General features: G+C 42.8%; 7 protein-coding genes across 7 annotated transcripts; 3 read left to right on the top strand and 4 right to left on the bottom strand.

The window, feature by feature from the left end:
- Positions 1 to 154: 154 nt before the first annotated feature.
- On the bottom strand, positions 155 to 1,260 carry VCUG_01594 (uncharacterized protein). Its single transcript, XM_008076422.1, has one exon. It carries the CDS (start codon positions 856 to 858, stop codon positions 166 to 168), a length of 693 nt encoding a protein of 230 aa, XP_008074613.1. The 5' UTR covers positions 859 to 1,260; the 3' UTR covers positions 155 to 165.
- Positions 1,261 to 2,571: 1,311 nt separating this feature from the next.
- On the bottom strand, positions 2,572 to 4,297 carry VCUG_01593 (uncharacterized protein). Its single transcript, XM_008076421.1, has one exon. It carries the CDS (start codon positions 2,960 to 2,962, stop codon positions 2,636 to 2,638), a length of 327 nt encoding a protein of 108 aa, XP_008074612.1. The 5' UTR covers positions 2,963 to 4,297; the 3' UTR covers positions 2,572 to 2,635.
- Positions 4,298 to 4,364: 67 nt separating this feature from the next.
- Positions 4,365 to 6,960, top strand: VCUG_01592 (uncharacterized protein; the record flags this gene model as incomplete). The annotated part of the gene is made up of 1 exon (XM_008076420.1): positions 4,365 to 6,960. One exon carries the CDS (start codon positions 4,365 to 4,367, stop codon positions 5,811 to 5,813), a length of 1,449 nt encoding a protein of 482 aa, XP_008074611.1. The 3' UTR covers positions 5,814 to 6,960.
- Positions 6,961 to 7,020: 60 nt separating this feature from the next.
- On the bottom strand, positions 7,021 to 8,904 carry VCUG_01591 (ELP3 family histone acetyltransferase; the record flags this gene model as incomplete). The annotated part of the gene is made up of 1 exon (XM_008076419.1): positions 7,021 to 8,904. One exon carries the CDS (start codon positions 8,902 to 8,904, stop codon positions 7,021 to 7,023), a length of 1,884 nt encoding a protein of 627 aa, XP_008074610.1.
- Positions 8,905 to 11,416: 2,512 nt separating this feature from the next.
- On the top strand, positions 11,417 to 14,332 carry VCUG_01590 (uncharacterized protein; the record flags this gene model as incomplete). Its single annotated transcript, XM_008076418.1, has 1 exon — positions 11,417 to 14,332. One exon carries the CDS (start codon positions 11,417 to 11,419, stop codon positions 14,300 to 14,302), a length of 2,886 nt encoding a protein of 961 aa, XP_008074609.1. The 3' UTR covers positions 14,303 to 14,332.
- A 687-nt stretch (positions 14,333 to 15,019) lies between these two features.
- Positions 15,020 to 18,667, top strand: VCUG_01589 (uncharacterized protein; the record flags this gene model as incomplete). The annotated part of the gene is made up of 1 exon (XM_008076417.1): positions 15,020 to 18,667. The coding sequence occupies one exon, from the start codon at positions 15,020 to 15,022 to the stop codon at positions 18,665 to 18,667; it is 3,648 nt and encodes a 1,215-aa protein (XP_008074608.1).
- A 1,273-nt stretch (positions 18,668 to 19,940) lies between these two features.
- On the bottom strand, positions 19,941 to 21,914 carry VCUG_01588 (uncharacterized protein; the record flags this gene model as incomplete). Its single annotated transcript, XM_008076416.1, has 1 exon — positions 19,941 to 21,914. One exon carries the CDS (start codon positions 21,912 to 21,914, stop codon positions 19,941 to 19,943), a length of 1,974 nt encoding a protein of 657 aa, XP_008074607.1.
- Between the last annotated feature and the right edge of the window lie 1,735 nt (positions 21,915 to 23,649).

Genomic DNA, 23,649 nt, shown 5'->3' with positions numbered 1-23,649 from the left:
GGCCACCAGCTATGCACATACTTGTAATCACAGGTACCATACAAATGCTGAGGAATCAACTCTTTCTCACCAATGCGAATAAATCATTTTGCCATTAATCTCTACAAAAGGGCCATTGGCTGGACAAAGCCAGCCCAGCAATAAATAAAATTACATCAAATCGTTTTAGTTGTTAATATTATCAAAAATATCTCTTACCTCATCATCCTTCAATATCCTAAAACTACCATCCTGCAAAACACCAATCTGCACTTCCTCTGAACCTAAGTCATACCCTGCAAACTCCTTAAGCGTACAAACCGCGGTGTTCAGATTATCTTCAAACGACTCGCTCCTCTTCTCCATGTACCGTATGCTCTCCGAGTAATTCTTACCTATTCCAGCACAGGTAACCTCCTGGAAGGAACCGGAAGGATCCAAGGAGAACAATTTTGTTTTGTTGTCGAACGTGGTGCCGCACACCAACAAGAGAAGACCTAACGGTCTCATATTTCCCAGCTGCGTGAACTCTTGTATCTCCCTGCTGAGCTTGTTGACAAAGGTTTCTACGTACATTTTGCCGTATATCATGTTGTATCCCTCAACCATTTTGAGCAGTCTGTTGGTCAGGACCCTAAAATCGGGCTGCAGACCGGAGTAGGTGATGCCCAGGTTGGATGATAACGGCACAATCTTGATCACCTTTGACTTATCGATCAGCTTGTCGTTGGGTTTCAGCGATGCGAGAACGCATCCGTCGTTGGCGTTCAGCCCGACCGACAGGCTTCCTTTCAGTGCTGCCAACAGCGCCTTGTCGCAGTGCTGCAGTTTGCCCTCTGATGAGAAAACGGTTGTCGTGTGCTCGAAGTTGAATTCCATTCAAGGGGCGACAAAATTGAGAATTTTTAATTTTGACCGAGTTTGTGAATTAACCGGTTCCTGAGCATTACCACGATGCTGTGGCCAGCACATTTCTTCATTCAGAGCATGATCATTCACTTCTACACGCCCGCACACACTCACTGGTGACAGCCAAAACACGTACTGCACACGGCGTGAAGATTCTGTATCCGGCAGAGGAAGACGAACTAATACGCCCGTAGGAAAGGACAAGTGGTGGTTAGCGGTGTATTTTCCTAAATGAGTCGTTTTTATCTCCTAAAACACAACATCGGCCGAATAAACAGCGGTGCACCCGATAATTTTATGAAATGTTTTGTAAAAATGGCATGCCCGTGTTTTACCGCACGTAACGCTTTACGTTTCTATCACACCGAGAAAATGGGACCGCGATGGAGCAGGGGCATCAACAATTCCGTTAACTTCGCTCAGAGCGATGTGGTAGCAAAAAAGGTGCGTTTAGGATGAAACGGATAATGAGCAAGGGCTAGAGAGGAGCGCTATGATGCAGAACTGCAAAACCAATCAAACGCTATGAACGACCCATCACTAACATTTAATACCTTGCAGTTTGGACTGCTGAATGTTTAGCTCAGCGATGGAGTAAAACACCACAACAACCAAATTAATTAACAGCCTTTCATCTCCAGCAGAGTGCAGATCACCATCTTTCTTCAACCGCCATGCCTCTGGTTCATTCGTTGCGTTCGTCTCCTTCGATGAACCATGTCGGTAATCCAAAGTACAAACGAAATGATTGTGATGAGCAGGAAATAGCTGATCAAAATTAAAGCGAGCACTTCACTGCAGTTGTACTCAGAGTAACCGTTTGACCAGACATTTTCAGCGGAACGAATGCGATTCTCACTTTTGGGACACGCTGCATCGGGTTGAACTGATGATTTGCTATCAGCTGTACAGTGCTCGCCATTCAACACCGCTTCACGAATCATGTCACACATAGCAATTGCTCCGCTGAAGCGTCTTTTATACCTCTCATCGTACGAATCGGGTAGGCATCAAATTGATGGCATTGACAGATCGCCATAAGACCGTTCCGGTGATAGCACGTAGGAATGACACGAGGTAAAAAGGTGCGGACCGTACAGAAAAAGGTATTAAAGTACGACGTGATACATGAACATACTCTTCAGGGAGTAACATCGAAGAAAGAATGCGCACTTGTGTATTGCAACCAATATTTTGGTTATTGCTGGTAGAGGTGCTGTTCAAGACCTATGCACCGGATCACGTCATGTTTTGTTAGCAGCTCAATTTTTAATGACTAAAGCGTTTTACCGAAATACATGGCTGAGAACGAATACTTCTGTTTTACCTGCCCTATTCGTGCGCAACAAGTGCAAAATCGTACTGACATGATAATTAATGAATGTTCCCCCTGTAACGGTATAAAAGACACGTAACGAGCAGCACTTCGTTGTGCCATTAAAAGATAGATGCACGGCTAACACACCGCTTACCTGTATTTGTACCGATTCCAAAGCGGTAACCAGGTGTAGTAGGACGGGAGCTAATCTTTAATAATTCTGATAAAGAGCATCAGCAAAACACGGTAGATTCACCTACTGTTCCGTCACAATTGCACCAGCTAGCCGAATGGGTGGTCTTGGTGTGGCAGACTGTGTGCATGGCAGTGCAAAACGAAGATTTTTGATCAACCAACAAAAATTGTTCTCAAACATCCCTTTATTTACGTCAAACATGCGCGGTACGCATTCCCTTCACACATCTCTGATCAAACACTAGTTTGATCGGTATTATCAGGTCGAACAATGCGAGAATCGCCAATTTCATCAGAACGTTCTCGCATGTGCATCGATATAGCAGCCCTAATCTCTTTTCTCTTATCATCCACGCACTTCACAGCTGAGAAAAGCACAAACACCAGTATAACGGCAAGACTGACAAAAAGTAAAATGGCAATCACTCCGTCAACGTTCTGCTGTAAATAATTTAAAGTGCTATCGGTTGAAAGGCACGTTCTGTTGTACGGTACCGAAGCATTTGGTTGCATCGTGGTACCTTCCGCTTCAAGTCCTGTCTCATTGTTTCGTGTGCTCATACACGGTCTGTTTTTCTAAGCTATTTATACTTTCTTTCTTCCGTTCTCGGCAATATTTGCTATTGATACGCTTGACACGCTATTTTTGGAAGTAAAACGAGCAAACATGCCGTAAGCGCATTATAATTTTGTTGCCCGCCGTACTCTTCTATCGTTCTGTAACCGCTTTCCCGCCACAAATATGTTTGTTACCACACCAACCGGTAAGCGCATGTACTTGGTCTGCGGTGACCGGCGCAGCTACTGCCCCTAATTCTTGTGATAGAAACGTAAAAACACGCAACATGGGACAGTCAGCAGTGCAATGCCGAAAAGGTGCCCGTCAAGAACGCGAAGTACAAGTAATCAATGCTTAATCTACACAACAGCAGTATGCCGGTACAGGAGCAAATATAATTAGAAATGCTTTCAATTCGAGGTGTTCTCCTTTCTACTTCACAGCAACTGAACGATGTGCTCATTTCAAACAGCCACGGCCGCTGTTTGATTATTTTGTTGGACCATACCGTACGATATTTAAGCGCTATGCCGTGGTACTAATCATTTACACAACTGGGAATGAACTTGTCATGTTTGAAGACGCATTCGTTCTTGCTAACAAGGCTGCTACATTACGTTGGCGTGGCAGCGTTCACAACGGATTCGTTCTCCGGAGCATTTGTGTTTCCGTACCATCTCCCTGACCAGTAATCGCAATTTTCTTTTTTTTTTATTGCAGCGTTTGGAACAATGATTAGCGGTTTGCACCTCATAGGGCTCTTCGTGGTGTATGAACACCATTGCTGGTAGATGTGCACGTTGGAACTACGAACGATCCGTTGTTTGTGCTGAGTGTGAGCAAAAACGTGCTTTACGACAGGTCCTGTTGCTCTACTGCCCTTTAATTCGTTACCACTCCGCTCCTCGTAGGACTGCCATCAAAATCAATTCATCAGAAATACCACACATGTCCGTTGTTGATCCTTTTACCTCGCGCTTTCCTCTCAATTCATCTTTTCATGGCAAAACGCAGAAACGGTTTATCACCTGCCGAACGGTCACTCATCTGCTACCGTACCGGTACATCTCGTCCACTCAACACGCAGCTCTCATGCTATCGGCACGTTAACGCCCAAACAGATCATCCGCAACGAACCAACAAAAATTAAATTTTTGTAGGTACCGCACCAGAACTACCGCTGATATAAAGATTTGCTGATGAACCGTAACGGATCTAAAAAATAAAAAATTTTGTGCAAGACCGTTCAGCACTCACGAAACGTGTTTCATCAGCCTTGATGACGGTATTCATCCGATGCATCGCAGGGAACAAATAGAAACTGCGCACCGTTCAACTGCCCCGCCAAATCAAACCGCAAAATTTTTTATAAATATGAAAAATTGTTCGGCCCTTGTAAAAAGCATGTCGAACTATCAAAGGAGCAATTGGCGCACAAGCAGCAGAAGCAGCAGTTACAGTCAATCACCGAGCACTCACTCGGTAAAGGACAATGGATCGATTGATTTCGAGAAGAACTTTTACAGAGAGAGCGCGCGTGTGAGCGAGATGGGCGATAACGAGGTGAACAGCTTTAGAGAGAAGAATCAGATGAAAATTATCGGTGAGGGCGTGCCCAAGCCCATCATTGGTTTTGAGGACGTTGATTTTGGTGCGGGTGTGCAGAATTATTTCAAAAAGAAGGAGTTCAAGTCGCCTATGGCCATACAGGCGCAGGGATGGCCGATGGCACTGTCGGGCAGAGACATGGTCGGAATTGCGCAGACCGGGTCGGGAAAGACGATCTCTTTTGCGCTGCCCGCACTCGTGCATGCGGCTGCACAGGAACCGCTCAGGCCGGGTGACGGCCCGATCGCTCTGATCTTGGCACCTACACGCGAGCTGTGCTTGCAAATACAGGAGGTGGTTGAGGAGTACGACCGGTTTTTCAAGATGCGGTCGCTGGCCGTGTACGGTGGCGTGAGCGCTTTTCCACAGCGACAGGGAATAAGACGGGGTGTCGAGGTGCTTGTGGCCACCCCAGGAAGGCTCATCGATCTGATGGAACAGGGCTGCATACACCTATCACGTGTGACCTATCTCGTGCTTGACGAGGCCGACCGCATGTTGGACATGGGATTCGAGCCGCAGCTGCGCAATATCATACCGAAGACGAACCCGGAGCGGCAGACTTTGATGTGGAGCGCCACATGGCCACGAGAAGTGCGCGACTTGGCGTACTCGTTCATGAAGAATTACATACAGGTAACGATAGGCGAGGATGAACTCACAAGCAACAAGAAAATACACCAAGTGGTGAGGGTGTGCGATGAAAGAGACAAGGTGGACAACCTGGTGTCCTTTCTGAATGAGAATGACATGAAGGTGATCATTTTCTGCAACAAGAAGAGGACGTGTGATACGTTGGAGTATGAGCTTGGCAAGCACCGCTACTACGCCTCGGCAATTCACGGCGACAAGTCGCAGCAGAACAGAGACAGAGTGATAAACGATTTTAAGAGCGGGCGTAAGAACATTTTGATTGCCACTGATGTGGCAGCACGAGGTCTTGATGTGAAAGACGTGCAGGCGGTCATAAACTTTGACTTCCCGCCGAACTGCGACTCGTACATCCATAGGATAGGTCGCACAGCACGTGGCAACCAGAAGGAAGGGCTCGCCATCGCGTTCTTCACGCAGGAAGACCGTGGTAATGCAGCCGAGCTCGTGAACATTCTTAAGAATGCTGGGCAGAGCGTGCCTGACGACCTTGCGCAGATCGTGCCCAGAGGCGGAGCGTATAGGAGCAGCAGTGGTTATAGATACAGCAGCAGCAACAGAGGACGAGGAAACCATGGCAGAAGACGATGGTAAGGTGCCATGCTAATTTAAGTGCGTGATTAAAACGATTTTAGTGGAAAAGTTTTGTGGCGCTCGTTGATTCGCGCTGTTGCCCGTGTTTGGTGGCATTGTGGCGTGGAGATGCGCCTGCGATGCCCAAATGAACGGGCCTATGTGCAGCGAAGAATTATGAGCGCGTTTTTTGGTCTGCAGAGTACGCGGACAGCTGGTCGCGTCCTTGCCGAAGAGACGGCGGCACAGCAGATGAATTTGACGAGCATGCAAGTTTGGCAGGGTACCGCTCCCGGTGTGTGAACGGAGATGGTGCTGCTGGCAGAATGCAAGAGCGGTTATCTGCCAATTATGCGGTTTGGTGATCAGCGCTTGGTCACGATCGGTTGGTGGCATCGCACGTCGTTCGCACCACTCACCAGCGAATCAATCGCACCCTGCTGCGCTGAGGGATTTACCAGTGAATGATTTGGAGGAAGGAGCAGCAGCGCGGTGTGTCTGTGCGCTAACGCACTAAACCATTTTTCGTCGCTGTGTTTATTCCCTTGCGTCTTTCATGACGAGCAACGTGCTGTGGTTGATTTGCAGTGTAAATTCCGTTTGCTAAGCCCTGATCACCGCTCTGCTCTAAATTAATCAAATGTTGTTCATGCGGTCGGTCCTGGTAGAACAGAACGGTGCGTTGTTCTAATTTTGGACATGAAAGGCAAATGAACGTACTTTTGGTGGAAGATTACTTCTTACACGTGGTCTACCACGTTATTGTCCTCCCTTTCCAAAAAAGAGTGCCGTGGTGTACAAGCTGTGATATTTGTATTGGCGTGTCGCAAATGATACGATGAGTGCTTTACGTGTGTTAGACACGGAGAAAAGGTCAAATTAGGGTGATATCCGGTAAAAAGGCGTTTCTGTTGGCGTAGAGCAATGTTTTGGTAATAACCGCTGAAGAACGCACTGCAAATGAAAATGTGCTGATTTAAGTGAGGAGTGCAATTATTTAACACGTTAACCACCCGTTTGGTATTTTTACCGTAATTAGCACGTGTTTTATACGTGGGGTGGATTGCTGATGAGAAATGCCTCGGAAAGCAACACGGTGAGTGCAACGTTTACAGCGCAAGAAGAACGGGGCGTGTAAAAAAATATTAAAAAATTATAAATTGCGGTTTATTGGTCTGAAAAGCACATCACGCATGCAACCGTGGTGTTGAGCTGTATAAAATGCTGTTCACAGGTTCTTTACCATGTATGGTCCTTCAAGCCAGTAACCAAATCTTTCGTAGTACTTGCGTGTGCCTACACCCGATATTATGGCCATTTTGTTGGAACTGTGCTCCTCTCTGGCAATTCTTTCTGCCTCAGCGATCAGCATGGCACCGTATCCCTTGTGCTGGAAACATTCGTTCTTTTGCTTGTCCACGGGAACCGCTACGCCGTATACATGCAGCTCTCTTATGATGCTTGCATTGCTGTTCTTTATCTCCTTCAACTGGGCGTAAGCAGCAAAGTCGAACGGTTGTGCATTTTTTATTCTGTCTCTCAGATTACCACCGGTGCAACCTCCTTCCGCTTTTATGGCCGTGTTGCGTGCTCCCGCTGGATACTTGTCGGCTAATCTGCTTCTCTCCTCCAGATCGTTGCTCACATTTACGCTCCTCTTGTGGTATAGGACGTTGCGCTTCCAGCTCTGATCGTCCAATGTCTTTATCTCTGCGTGACCGCACGACATGCTGTCCATTCTCCCAGCGGCCAGCAATTCCTTCCTGAACGTGTCGGTACTGCACTTTCTTAGCCTCAACAGTCCGATCAAAATGTCGCTCTGCACATCCTCAAAGCTTATAAAGGTCTCCCACCCATTGTTTGCCATGTAATCTCTTCGCACCATGGTTATTTCCTTTGGCACTATGCCCTCCGCAATCCTTTTGATGCCCACCTCTCGGCTACGCACATCCCTGCAGCTGCCATCGTAATCCTTAATCTTAGCCATTGCCAGCTCTCTGATATTTCCGTACTCTACGCCCGATGACACGAGCGGCATGGGGATATCGCGCTGCACCCGGTATATCCGTGTCCATGGCGGCACGAGCATGAGTATTCGTGCGAGAAAGTCCACAAGCTCATCAGGCGAGTAGTTCTTGTACATTTTATTCTTCCACAGCTCGTACAGGCCTGTGCCCTTGATAACCAGCGTGGGATAGATCTTCAAGCCGTCACTACGAAACTTTGGATTAGAGAAAAACTCCTGGAACTGCACGTAATCGCGCTGCTTATCAACATTCGGTAGGTTGGGCATCATGTGACTCACAATTTTGTATCCGCTGTCCTTCGCCATCCGGAATGCAAACGCGACCGCACTCACCGTGTGTCCTCTGTTGGTATCGCGTGCCACCTCCTCATAAATGCTCTGCACACCGATCTCAACGCGTGTACAGCCATAGCTAAGCATCTCAGAGATGTGTGGACGGAAGCAAAAGTCGGGCCTGGTCTCAATTGTGATGCCGATGCATTTAATTCTGCTGTGCTCGCCGAATTTGATCGCCTCCTCCAAGGTGGACGAGCAATGCCCGCTGAGTGAATCGTGCAGCTTCTTCACAAAATCCCTTTTGTACTCGTTGGAGAGGCTCAAGAACGTGCCGCCCATTATAATGAACTCAACCTTGTCGGGCACGTGCCCAAGGCTTTCAAGCTGCTTCAGACGTGTACGGCTCTGCATGAACGGATCGTACCGGTTTCTTATGGCCCTCATCGAGGTTGGTTCATACCCGGTGTACGACTGTGTGGAGTACTCAAATTCTGAGTCGGGCCCACCCGGACAGTAAATGCAGATATTGCCGGTCAGCGCGATGTGTGGGCATCTGTGCGGCTTGCACATCACCGCAACTATGGCCACGCCAGATGCTGTTCTTACAGGCTTTGCACGTATCAGGTGTATTAAATTCTGGTACTTCGCGGGTATAGCACTGATTATTTCTGTCAGACGGGGTATTCGTTTCAGGCTGTGCTGCTTTGATACCATGCCGATCGTTCTGTTTATGTTTATCGGTGTGTTCTTCTGGTGTTCCTTTATGAGTATGTTCACTATCTGTGCTATTGCGATGTGCAAATGGGGCATCGGTACGTTCGTGGGGCGTGCTCAAAAATTTTGAAATAGCTGGGCCAAGAAACAAAAACTGGCAGGGTCACAATCGGCATCAGCACATCGAGAAAGATCGCACAGATGTGCGGTGTTGGATGCATCAAATTGCTGAGCAGTTAAAGCAAGCTGCTGTGGATGACCGTGCGATGTAACTACACCCGTACCACGAGCAGTTAAAGCAAGCTGCTGTGGATGACCGTGCGATGTAACTGCACTCGTACCACGAGCAGTCTGGTGCATTAGCAGATCGCGCATGTGCCGCATCTCAGTGTCAGCGAGCATGGAACAGGAAACACTGACGAGGAAGTTACCGGCAGATACACAAGATGGCAAAATAATACGCGGTGTTGGCGAGAAAAGAAAAAACGGAGCACTGCGCTATACTTCCACTTTTTTGTGTGCTGCACGCATATAATATCATGTACGGTACTCGTAAGCTTATCAGTCTTTTCATGAACAGCATCCGAATGGACACACTCTTCTGGTCCTTTAGGACCGACCGTGGCCACGATATTTTGTTCATGGAGCAGGATTTGTGAAGATCAAGCGGAGTATTCCATCGCTTTGTCATCAATTTCGATGAATTTAGCTGTCACGTTTGTTGAGAAGACGCCCTTAATTACAACATGTGAACTGATCTGCATTCCATGGACCGAAAGTTGTTAGGGCCATGTTGAGTGCTTTGTGGGCCAGGACAGCCTGCTCGTATGCTGTACGATGATGGTTAAGCGGTCCGTTAGCAGAACATCGCATGCCACTTGAACCAAAATATAAACTGCCCCACTGCGGTGTAGAAAAGAAATATTAAAATACCTAAAACACGTTTACACGGTTCTTTCTCATTTCGAGATGGTAACAACCCTTTCTCACCTTGCTGTGTTTATCTAGGATGCTACACCGGACAAACATGGCTGTTTCTCGGCATTCATTTACCAAATATGGACACATTTCCCTTTAGCTCCGATAAAATGCGACTGTCGTATCACTGGATTGACCACGTGCTTCCTCCGATCTTTTGGTAGCTCTCCCGTACATAGACAGTGATTATTGCACAGCTCTTCTGTTTGGTAATGACGTGATAAATGGTAACAATTTGTACCGCACTTGCATGTCATTATGGAGCTGCATGATGTGCAGAGAGGTACGTTAACGATCATTTAAAATTAAGTACATAATACCTGATCACCTCCCAGTTGTTATGAGCATATCAGGTACTGTTCCGCTCCACTATGTTCATTTGACTGCTAACTCACCATTCTTTCTTTGCGCGCTCAATGTACAATTTAGCCTTTACATTTCTGTTTCTCTTCGCCACAGAGTACACCAAGGATTAAGTATTCTCTTGCCAAGCATTGCACCAATCCTGAAGATGTACAGGCCGCTAGCACATTCATGCAGGTTTATACTCAGTTCTGAGCCAAAGTATTTTATTATCAGCGCTGCGCACGCATCAAATGCAAGTCACAAATAATTAAAACGTAATCTGTGATCAAATTTACCATTAATATATCACGTGATAAACACAAAGGAATCATTACTGTGAAAATTTGCAAATAAAAGAAACGAATCAGGAACTATCATGGAGCGTTTGGGGAAGGTAGAGCATATCCACAAGGCGGTGCTTGTAAAAAATGATTGTGGGCGCATTCCTATCAACGGCTCATACGTATATAATAGCATGCACAAATGTTTTGGTACGGTCATCGATTCGCTGGGAAACGACACGCAATCATTTCAACTGGTTGAACTAACGGATCAAAGCGTGTCTTTGAAATACTCGGAAGAGGTTTTTGTGAGTTCTCATTGCATTTTTGTTAGTTCACTGAAGGATATAAACAAAGAAAGATGAAGTTGAATAGGTAAATCATATAACACGCAGATTGATCGAATTTATTTTGATAGATATTAGGAGCGATTCCCGATGTAAACCATTTGTTAGACGTAAGTATTCTTAATTTGAATTGCTCTGGTACTGGCATCCTTCCAGATTGATCTGTGCAAAAGGCTCTGTTGATGCCTAACTCGAAAAGCAGTTCTCTTGGTATTGTTCAGGTATTTGGTAGTGTTTCTAGCCATACTTCACGATACATGATAAAAATGAGTTACATTTTGGATTGTATCAGTGGTAATTTGTGCGATTGATCGTGGTGGTAGGTAAGAAGCGAATTAAAAGAAAATGCGCTGGGTGAGCAGAACGAAGAGGTAAACGGACGTATTGTAAAAGCGAAGAAAACGTACGGACATAAAGATTCGATTTTCATTTCCCTAGATGCGTTTATCTGTTCCAAAACGTTACTCAGGTAAAATTTGGTAGAGCTACCTCCCTCGTAGGTGTGTAGTCAAGCAACACTGATCTTATCATTGATACGTGTTGTGATGCTAAACATGGCAATAACCATGCAATCGTTCACACTGTATTGCTTGATTTTTGCCGCATCTTGTCTCGGTAACATGCCGTTTTCAACCAAAGTATTAAAAATCCCTTCTTATGATCGTTGCACCGGTCCTGAGCATCACACATCATACGCGGCTGTATTATAGCAAGGCAAATGTTCTGTTCATAGACGGAAAAGAGCACCACAGATCTTTGTTCGCAATTTACCACATTATCTGCTACAAGCGGTACGTGATCCTGTGCGGAATTGACATGCTACAAGTTTTGTACAGTTTGCGGTGCGAAATGGTGGACGAATGGAATCACAGGAAAACCGTTCGCGGAGAAGTGGCTGGTAAAAAAGAACGAGCTAGGCATAAAAAATTGTTCATGTTCAGGTACTACGTGCAGAAACATCGGTGGATTATCCGACCTAACAATTTGAGGAATACATCTGGCACACATAAATTTGCTTTGCTTGGAGAAATGCCGGTAGAAGGACGTATTATGAGTGTTTTAATCGTCAAATCATCCCTGTACGTTCTCACCGATAGGTTTTTGTACAAAAATCGCCGTAAAATCTTCGTATTTGATGAGTGTATCACCACCGGAACGCTGATCAGAAGAGCGTTCATCGCACAAGAAATGCCTAGCAGTGGGAGATACCATGAAAATAGAACAAAACAAAGGACAGTACCTGTCACCTCGATCATTGGAACAACAGACGGACGAGTTATTACGAACGGATTTGGTAAAAAACTGTTCGATGGTACCGTTACGCACATTTCTTGCGTCAACAATTCCATACTGGCATGCTCTGAAGACCGCTCTGTTATTTTAATCAAGGATCTCACAGACACAAGGATATTGCACGTTGAACTAAGAGGTAGCGTGTATTGGTGCGGTTTACAAGATGCAGATAACTATTTTGCGCTTACAGAATGCGGAAACGTAATTGTTAATGGCATGAAATTTTCTTTTCCGTATAAATCTTTGTGCAGCGCAGCTTTTTATCGTGGAAGACTTCTTGTCGGGTTGAAAAATGGTGGATTGGTGGTGTGTAAGGAAAAAAAATTTGGGTGCTTAAGCACTGATCGTACATTCGTATCGGGGCAAGATGTGTTCTTGCTCAATGAGAAGTGTCAGATTGTCTGCAACGGTACAGAGCTGTATGATTTGTCGGGCGTAGAAGAGGACATCGTTGAGTTTTATCTCAAACCTGGAATGATGGTGCTACGCTTCAAAGACAAGATTTGGTTGCTGTGGAATGCTGAAAAGCACGTTTATGAGAAGGGAATGGGCGCAAGTGAACGTATAAATGCGACCGGGCAGGGCGATGGCACGGAAGTACATGCAACAACGAGCAATATCGACAAGCTGGAGCACAATGAAATGAAAATACGTGAGATGTTCGTCGGAAAAGGGAACTACGGGGAACATAGGTGTAAATCAAGTGTTGATGGGCATATTTATACCTCAGGCGGCAGAAACACGTCAACAGGTCTGTACTGTGGAATTGAGCGCGGGATAAATACAGAGATAGACAGGAATAGTAAGATGGAGACAGCAAATATTAGGAGAATAAAACGGGAAGAACTTGACGTGGCAGGTATCAGCGAATACTATACGTCTGCCATCGAAATCAATGTCAAAAGCGGATACTTTAGCGTGTATTCAGACGAATTCCATGTGAAATTTGCATTCTACGATAGAATAGTTCAATTCGATATGAGAAATGAACTGACAATATTCCACTACAGGAAGATCGTGTCCTTGGGCAGGGATGTTTACGGGTGCCGTACCGGCATACTTTTTTACAGAAACGAATTGCTCAAGATCTCTGATGATGCGATTACAGGAATAGTTGAAAGCAACGGATGGGTGGTTATGTGTTCCAGGGACGGGTATATCTATTTTTTGGATGAGACTACACGAATGGTCTACCGGAAGTTTATCGATAGCGTGTTTCTTGAGGGAATTTACATACATGACGGGCAGATTGTGACATGCGGGTTCCGCTCATCAGAATTTGTAGTTTACAGTTTTATAGGCGAAATCAGCGTTCGTACCGGTGCAAGACCCAAAAAATGGAGTTTCAACGGTCACATCTTCAGTTTTGTAAGGCAAAACATGACCTTTTTTAAATTGATAAAATACGAAAAGGACTATTTAAACGATGCAGACCTTATTCTGACCAACAGCCTGATCAATTGCTCGTGCGTGTCGGATTGTGTTCAGTTCGTAGGTGACTTTGAAGGCAACGTTTTTGCCTTGAAGAATTACACGCTTGTGGACAGGATACGACTGAAAGGTGAGGTTAATGACATCAAAGTGCAGAGGCACAAACGCTCAACTTATCTTTACTGCTGCACAAATGACTCGTATGTCTACAAAATATTCTTTAAAAACGGGTTACTGCTTGAGGAAAGAAGCTTAAAGCTAAAGAACAGGATTTTATCGATAGCAATGAATGACCATGTTTATGTGAGTAGTTCTAGCGGGATGGTGTATAAGCTCACAATGAGCCTTGCAGTGCTGCAATCTGTGAATACACAAGTACTGAATTTCAGCATGGTGTGCGTTGGCGCAGATCTGTTGCTAGCAGGCACAGACGGCTGCATACGCGCAATAGGACAGAACATGGAAGTGATTCGCAAACTGAAGGCACACAGCAACGCCATACTCAAGATAGCATGTAATGATCAGAAATTGTATTCTGTTGGTGATGATCACACGCTTAGGATCGCTGATATTGGGTGTAACAGGGTAATGAACAAGAAGGTGATCGCCAACTCGCCGGTAATTGATGTAAAAATAGACATTGATAGGATTTACATCCTGTGCAAAAACAAGCAAATGTTTGTATTGGACCTAAACTTAGAGATTGTATCTTTACATAGGTTATATTTGAGGGTTGTGAATTCGTTTGAAATTCTTGGGAGCCGTTTGTTGGTCCTGGGAGAAGGAATTGAAACGGTTTTTATTCGTGATCAGAAATAGCATTTCAGTTAAACATGGTTTTTACGGAAAGTTTTTATTTGGTTGATGGGTGCTAAGTAGCATTTTTAGCTGTAACCAACTATCATTTTATTTCTGCATTCAAGTTCGCTCTGCTGATTAAGGGCTGAACAAACTGCGGTAGGTGCCAATACACCACGAAAATCATGTCGAGTAATGCCAGGTAGATCGCTGTGTGCAGTAATTAAAATATTTTTGTAGAAAGCTTGTTGTTCACCTAGGTGAGTACACGATGATTGACTAACAAAGTGTTCCATACCGAACAATCTGTGCAGGATGTTTCGTTTTTGTTCAGGAACAGTGTGTTTGTTCTTTACAACACCTCCATTGATGCGTTCACACAGCGCTAAATCACTGCATAGAAATGGACGCGCTGGCGTTACAGCAGTTTCTTCACCAAACACAGCGTACTAAAGAATTGTGATCTATTCGTGGCAGCAGATACAAATGATACGTTAACACCCGATCAGTTGTGTTCAGAAGAAATTTTCTGATTGGCAATAGCATACTTTGGCATATTCTCATAGAATAGCATCGGATTGAGCACCGATTCCTCCAGCCAGCTTTTTGGTTTATTCTTACACGAACTGGCATCATCTGCCAGCATTGTCATGTCATTCCTTGCTTGACGTGATTTCTACATCTTGCTCAAAAATTTTTGTTGGCAAACCAAAAAAATTGATGGCGCAGTGCCCCTGAATGATACTCAATAAGCTTATGATAAGAGGCATACGCTCATATTCGCCAAACACATCCAATGTTATACAATTCTTTCCGATGACACTCATACTGGGCGAAAATGGTACAGGCAAAACGACCATAATCGAGGCATTGCGCTACGCAATCACCGGCGACCTGCCTCCAATGTCACGTGGCGGTGCATTCGTCTATGATCCGATGCTAAACAGTTCCACCGACACGAATGCACAAATAAAATTGAAATTGTGCGATCGATACGTTGTTTCCCGTTCACTGAGCCTTACGCACCGCAAATCAAAAATTGAACAAAAGAACACCGAAAACGTCTTCTCAGTGATCGTGAACGATGTTGCTAGCGAATCGTATGGAAACAACATGGAAAATCTGTGTAATAACGAGGAACTGGGCGATGCGCTGGGCTGGAAAAAAGATGATGGAGCGAATAACAACGTGGAAGGAATAAAAAAAAGAATAAAATCGTTGAGTGGAAAAGCTGCAGATATTGACAAGCAGATGCTCATGGTGTTGAACACCAACAAGCCGCTTCTTGACCACGTAATATTCTGTCATCAGGAGGAGAGTACCTGGCCATTGAGCGAGCCAGCCAATTTTAAGAAAAAGATGGATGATATCTTCTGCTCGACGGTGTACATTAAAGCAATTGAAAACCTGAAAAATGTACGAAAAGAGAAAGGTATGCAGCTCAAAATGAAGTTACAGGAACTGAACTTCGCCCTGCAGGCCAAGAAGAAGCGCGAGGAGCTGCTCGCCAGGTTAGAGCGTGCGAACGAGGATCTTATGAACAACCGTGGCACTATTTCCAACCTGGAGGGCAAGTTGCGGGTATTGAACGAGAAGAGGAGTGCCCAACAGAGAATTATGGAGGAAATACGCGCACAAAGTGAGAAATTGCTTGTATTGGACGTTAGGCTGAGAAATACGAGCACTAAATCGATGGAGATAATTGCGGACGAGGTGGTGGACAAGTATAGAGATTATATGTTAGATGAGCAAGCAGAAAGTAAAGCAAGGAATGAACTGGAGCGGGTCAAGAAGGAACATGCAAGATTTAAAGAAGAGCAGGAGAGGGCCGAAAGAATAAAAAAAACGAAAGATGAGTACGTGTACAAGAAGAAAGCGCTCATTGAGGATATCAGGAGTATAAACATGCATAAAAATGTTTGTGACCTCAGAATATTTGACAATAGCGATGACTTGAGTAACGAAAAAGGTGTGGTGCGTTCGATGCGGACTTTTTATGAAAGATTTAGAGAAATTCTTATTGAACGGGACCGAACCGTATCAGAAACGGATAATGATGCTAAAGAACTAGAAAAGGAGTTAGAAGCGCTAAGCAGGGAGGAAAACAGTCTGGAATATGCTCTAAGGGCAAATACCAATGCTGTAAAGAACACTGAAAAGAGTAAATTTGGAACCAATGATTTGGAGATTAGAATAAACGAAGCGAAAGCATTACGAGATTCGAAGAGCGAAACAGTCAATGCAATACACAGAGATATGGACGGGTACGTGGAGCAGATAAGAATGTCCAAACGTAAAGATGAAATTGAGCAGTATTTAAGTGATAATACAGGTATAGATGATGGTATATGCATAGAAAAGATAGGAGAAGAGATAAAAGCATTTAAATTGATGAAACAGGGCATATTTGCCAACAGAGCTGCAATGTCGACCGTGCTATCGAGGATGCGGGACCTTAACATCAATTATTTATCGGGAAACGGAGAAGAAAAACTAACCTGTGAGAACATCGAAGAACTCAATGAGATTCTTAAGGCTGATCATAAGAATGCTGATGCAAGTAAAATTGAGTATGAGCACGTTAGGAGGTTCTTTGAAGAATTAAAAGAATGTGATCTTGTGGAAATACCGTATAGCACACTCCGAGAATTGGAGTCTGCCATTTCATCGAATAAGAACGCTGCCCACATTTACAAGGACCTGAAAAAGCTTGGCGAAAAGAGAAATGCGTGTGTACTTTGCAATAAACCATTCGTTAACAACGAATTGACCACGTATCTTGCCAAATTAGATTACGTCATCGAAAAAATACCAGAGAAAGAAAATGAAAAAAGGGAGGAATACAAGAAATTGATGGAAAAGGTTGAAAAAGATGAGAAAGAAAATGCTGTCCTCAACAAGTTTAACAATTTATTGCGGGAGATCAAAGGGATTGGAGAAGTGGAATATGGCGATGATAGTTTCTGCGCAACTTGTAAATATTCGAAAAAATTGTGCACAGATACGATGGCAAGTCCTCATAAGGAATGCAAAACAGGGCTTTATAGCATTTTAGATAGGACGAACAGGTTTGAAATTGAACTGCACGGCATAAAGCAGGACCTGCGTGAAATAATAGATGTAAAAAAGATAAAAGAAGAAATCGAAAATTACAACCGTGAGATCAAAGGCTTAGAGGTGGCGCTAATGCAAAATTTAGAATATGAAAAGGATGTTTTGCTGAGAAACAATATTAAAAAATTGGAAATAAAGATTGCTAGGTTGAACGAGGATAAACTTGAGAAGTTAAAGCAGAAGGAAAGATTGATCGGCAAGTTAGAGGAGGATAAAGCAGAATTAATTGGTGAGACTGCCAGAATGAACCTGCTGAAACAAAAAATTGGGGAGTTGGAAGGTTACTTGGGCATGATTGAAAGTTCAGCAAATGTGATTTATCAGAGTTTCAACGAGGAAGCGTATTTCAAACAGATATTGGATCTTAGCAAAGTGCTCAGTGATTATGAAAATGACAAGTTTATGACAAACAGGGTATTGGAATATCTGAAACACAAGGAGGAAATGGAAAGAATAGACGTGATAAAAGAGGAAATTGTCAGCATAAAATTGAGCATACAAAAAAAGAAACAGGAAATGATGGCGATCAACGACTCAGACAAGGTTAAAGAGATACTTTTGTTGCTTGGGCTAAGCGACATAGGCACCGATGAAATAATAAAAAGTGTTGAGAAGGAGATCAACACACGAGAAGGAACAAACAAGCAGCTCACACAAAATGTAAAGGAATATACACTGCAGCTGGAGGAAAAAGGTCCAGATTACTCGGAGATCTACACACATACTAAGATACTGGACATTATGTTAAAAGACCTGGATAAGTCGATCAAAGCAATAGAGAAAAGCGTTCTTAAATACTACGAGAACAAGATTGAAGAGTTGAACAGAAATTTGAAGTACTTATGGTCGAATACGTACAGAGGAAACGATATCGATAGGATTGAACTGAAAGCTGAGATCACGAGTAGTAAGTATTCGTACAAGCTGGTGATGTACAAAAATGATGTTGAGTTGGAGATGCGGGGACGGTGCTCAGCGGGTCAAAAGGTGATTGCGTCGCTGATATTCCGGTTGGCACTGTCCATCACTTTCTCTTGCAATTGCAATATGCTCACACTTGATGAACCAACCACAAACTTGGACCAGAGCAACATTGAGTCGTTAGCACGAACCTTGAAGTATCTGGAAAGAATGAGCAATTTGCAACTCATAATAATTACGCATGATGAAGAATTTCTGAATCTGGTCAGCAAGGATTCGGTAGAATATTTTTATAAGGTAACAAGAAACAGCAGCTGCGAAAGTGTAATTGAGAGGCATTCGGTGTATTAGACAGATGCTAGTCCTTGGCAAAGTGTTATGTCAAATAAGTTATACCTTGTTATTTGGATGAGCGCTGGTGATCTTATTCGCTACTGAAAGAGGATTCTTTGTTTAATATTGGCACAACGAGGTAATACGTATGATAATAGCAATGAATCATTGTTCCATAACACGTAATGTTTGACTTGAAAGACGATGGATTTGTTCACTTATATCGAATAACCGTACCGTAAATTAAATCATGGTTTTATAATCTCATGTGGCGAAAGAGAACTAAACGGTTTGATTACTTTGCTAGTAAATTGGTTATAATCAGCATTTATGTGGGCAAGGGTAAGCTATTTACATGCTCGAAGTACATCGTATGTGATAAATAAAATTCTGATAAGTAACCCAGCTATACATAACTATAAAAACTTTTAATACGACATCTAAAGAATGAATACATCCTTAACGACAGTTATAGCTCCCATGTTGATCTTTCAACTGCCTTTATTTACGTTATTATTGTTCGATCGAATCTTTCGTTCTTCTCTTAAAGACTTGATTATTTTATTACTACAAACACTCATCAAGCCCATCTCCAACAACTTCCTGTGTTGCACTGAGAGCCACAGCTAATTAAACCTATTGTTGTAATAACGTAAATTCTTGGATTTTGATATAAAATGATCACCGTTTAATTACCTGTTATTTTGCCGGTATATCATTCGGTGTGTCCATATTTTACTATTTAAAGCACGTTTATTTATCTTCCCAAACACCAAAATAAACACACTTCTCTGTCCGAATGCATTCAGGTATTGCACTTTCTACAAAGTTTACACATGATGAAAGAGTACGGACAACCGTAATTTATCTGAAGTATTCACTAGCAAATAAAAGATAGCATGGCAGTTTGCACTAAGAAGCGGGTAGACTATGAACCTAAGAACAATCACAAATCATTATAACACCGTACTTTAATGCTGGGCATGATACGACAATATACTGCGTATAAGACACATTGCCTGAACAGAAATTCCGTAATGCATTATCATTGATTTGGTATGCGCTAATCTCATGGTATAATCGTAAAATATGTTTTAAACTCTTCAACGACGAGCTATCATACCGGTATGAAGATTGAGCCCTTTCACTACCTGCACACACAAACGCAAATCCTGGGAATGAGCGGAAAGAAATTAGCGGAAAAACAAAAAGACGCAAACGCTCGAAATTAGTTTGTTCTATTATGATTATTGTACGCTGTGACACATTCACCTCATTTTTGGCTTGAGTCTTAGAATGAATCACTCAGGCTGCTAAGATCAGAAAATGTGGTCGTATCGCCCTCATGTTCAGAAGTAATTTCTGACACCGTCTTGCTCTTTTTTGCCGTTCTTTTTTTGCAGCATGAGTCTGTGCTGTCATCATTTACCTTTTTTGTCTTTTTACGTGACCTAGCTCTAGCTCTCTTTTTGGCTACTATGCTAAAAGAATCACTTTCATCGCTAATGATCCGTCTATTCCGCTTAATGGGTATCTCATAGTTGTCATCTGTGATGACGTTGATCAGGTTATTTCTTGCCCTGCTGCCTGCTGTTCTAATTTCTTTGATACTCCTATCATCGCTTCCGCTGCTCATGTCACTGTCATCCTCAAAATGCGAGCTGTAATCTGTGCCCAGATCCTCAGTGTAATCCTCTGATATCTCACTCGCTGTGCTCTCCGATTTCTTCTCTTCCCTCTTATCTTCATAGAAGTATTTCTTCTTAATCTTGGAAATATCCATGGAATATATTTCAAGACTCTCCAAACACGCCAGCTCCACATCACTCACAGGGATATTCGCCTCCTTAACCACATACTCATTAAGACTTGATTTAGGAAGCGTTGGGAACAACGAGTACATGTAAATATTCCCCAATTCATCACTTACAATAAAAGTATGACCGTCATCACTGAATGATATCTCTGTGATGAAAAAGTCCAATTTTATGGTCTGCAGTACGTTCAAATCAACGTCATAGATTTTAATTTCATAGTTGAACACGAGGAAAACGTTAAAAATGGGATGGGCAAGAAGATTTCCGTTCACATTGTTGAGGGTCCTTATCATTTCTCTGTTCTTGAACACCCGTAATTTATTATCTGTCGCAGTGGTGATAAAATATCTATCATCATTAAGAAAAACTATCTTTTCCGTGTAATCGTACTCATCCAAATCGATCTGTATGCGGTACTTCTTCCAGAAATACGCGTTGTTGTTCTTCTTGTAGTTCGAGGTGCCCTTTCCCACGTTAAATTCGAAGTAAAACAGGTAGTTGTAGAATGAGGAACACATAAAAATGGTTCTTCTTCTGCTTGCACACACGTATGAAATAGTATATCCTTCTGTGTCCAGAATAACAGCCTCGTTTTTAAAATCTTTGAGATTGAAAAGGAGCAAAAAGGGAAAAGACCCACCAACAAGGAGGATGTTGGCACCCTCGCTGATGCATACCGCACCAACAGCACCCTCACAGTTCGGAATGATGTTGTTAATGTGTGTACGGCTTTTTCTATCGATTTTATGTAGAATGCCTGAGCTCTCCAGCACAATCATCCCATCCTCTAGCGCCTCAACGAGCAGAATGCTGGAGTTAAACTGGTGAACAACCGTTTTCTCGGTCAGCAAATTATTGATCTTTACACATCCGCCGCTGTCGGATGATATCATGTACGTTCCGCAATGGCTAAAATTTATGTCGTTGATGCCACCGAAGTGTAAAAAGAACTCCCGGATCAAATGTCCTGTCCGTACATTAAACAGCTTTATACAGCCGCTCTCATCCCCCGAAAGGAAGTATCGATTGGTTCTTTCTATAAATATCGTGGTTATCGCTGCGTCGTGCTCCCTCATGGTTTTAACCAGGTAAAATTGCACAACAGGCGCGGGCAGAAAATACCTTTTTAAGTTGCCAGGCTTTACAGCTGTGGCAGGCGGAACTCGGTCAATTATTTGGTTGGTGTTAAAACTATGAAAACTGGAAAGATCGCTTATTTCATGCCCATCAACCCTGTAATGGTGCAGAGCCCTGTACCGCAAGAGCAACTTTTCCACATTTTTATATTTAAACGATCGCAAATACTCCATAGGACTCTTCTGCTTCTTAAAAAGCTCTTTCAACGCCTCCTCCACATTCTCCTTCGTCAAGCTGTAAATATTATCGTTGTCTTCGTTTAAAGTACGATTCATCAAGTCGATTAGCTCAGAGAATTTGTCGCGTTCCATCCAACTCAATGCTTTATTTGGGGGTTTTGATGAAAATTTTTGAAGGCAATAAATTTACGACCTCACTTCTTGTGCAGTATTCGACCAAATGATACATCAAATACTTCACATACTATCCATTCAACTGTATGTTTGCACAATATGGCACAACATGTATCGGCCAGCTGCAAAAGAACAAGCTTGTCTCCAGGTTAAGACATACAGGTATTACAAGGGATCGTTTTTAAGCTGATTTTTAAGAATTTGAGGTGTGTTGTGGGATATTATTGCAGGAAGGTGGTGAACCGTTTTCACTGCGATGAAACACAGGTGTTAATATCGATCTGTAAAGCACAGAAAAAGCAACGATAGATAATCAAGTTGGGATATTTGAGACGCATCAAATAGATCATCGTATGAAAAAAGGCGTAGCAAATTAAAATGAAGCACCAACTAACAAAACTTTTCGTACCATAATAATTACTTTTTAAGCATCAGTTGTGCACAAACAAAAAAGAAATCCACACTAACAAAGTTATCTCTTTATTTTACTTCCACCGTCCTTTTAAGCATTTAAATATCTAAACAAATAACACCAAAAAGAACTTTTAAACATCACCAGACTTTACAAGTCCATTGTAATATCATTTAATAATGTTTTTGTTGTGCATATTCTATAGAGGTATCTTAATGCCTCAGATCGGATTAAGCAGTTTTATAACAATTAATAAATTTAACTTATAATTTTACATCTGATTCAGACGACATAGCAAAATATTTTAAGATTTACATCAGAAAATTTAATTTTGTGACTATTATCCAAGTTCTTTTATAGCTGGTTGTTGACGCTCGTAAATTGTCCGGATGAATATTATAATAAAACTTATAAACCACAGGAATATATATTTCGTACAAGCAATACAAGAATAAGGCTAAATACATAGCTCAGAGGAATTTTAACGAATCTGCTAAATTTTTTCATTTCAATTGTTTGTCAAGTTTTTCTAACATATTACATCAAAAGGTAGAATTGATTACTATAGAATGAGATGTGTTAGTATTTTGATGGGTCTTGGTATCTGCCAAGCATGATTTGGTTATATTAAGTACAGCAACGTACAAGTGACACAGATATTTACAAAAGACTAGCTGCGCTATCCTGTCTTTCAAAACGGGTGTATGAATGGATAGTAGATCAAAGCAGTTCTTTTGAATATAACTGCAACATCAGGTCATTTCTTTCTATTAATTGTTGTATAGTTACAAATCAATAAATTTACTTTCATTATAATGGCTTAGTATGCACAACATTTCTTGTGTATACTTTACCATTCTCATGCTTTCCTTGGTCTCCATTGTCAGCAACATACACCCTTAGACCGTTTGCATAGCCACTCTCGACAGAGCTGTGCAGATAAACACCTACCTTGTCAAATGACTGGCCCTGTAACTTGTGGATTGTCATCGCAAACGAAATAAGAACCGGAAACTGTCTTCTCTTGAGTATGAATGCCAGCTGTGTCTCGCTCGGTGCCATATCGATCCTTGGTATCACTGCCCTGCTATCTTTCCTGGATCCGGTTACAATAGTAGCTATGATGAAGTTTGTATGGAGTTCATCAACCACCAGGTGTGTGCCATTGAGTAGGCTGTTGGCTGGATCAAGGTTGCGCAATAGCATTATCAACGCACCCCTTTTTAGAACTAACTTGTGCGGTGGCATTCCTGAAGGCTGCTGCTTGTTGAGAAACTCTAG

The sequence above is a fragment of the Vavraia culicis genome (assembly GCF_000192795.1).
Source record: "Vavraia culicis subsp. floridensis unplaced genomic scaffold supercont1.26, whole genome shotgun sequence".
Lineage (NCBI taxonomy): Eukaryota > Fungi > Microsporidia > Pleistophoridae > Vavraia > Vavraia culicis.
Note: the sequence above shows the minus strand (reverse complement) of the source record. Positions and strands in the feature narration are given on the sequence as shown.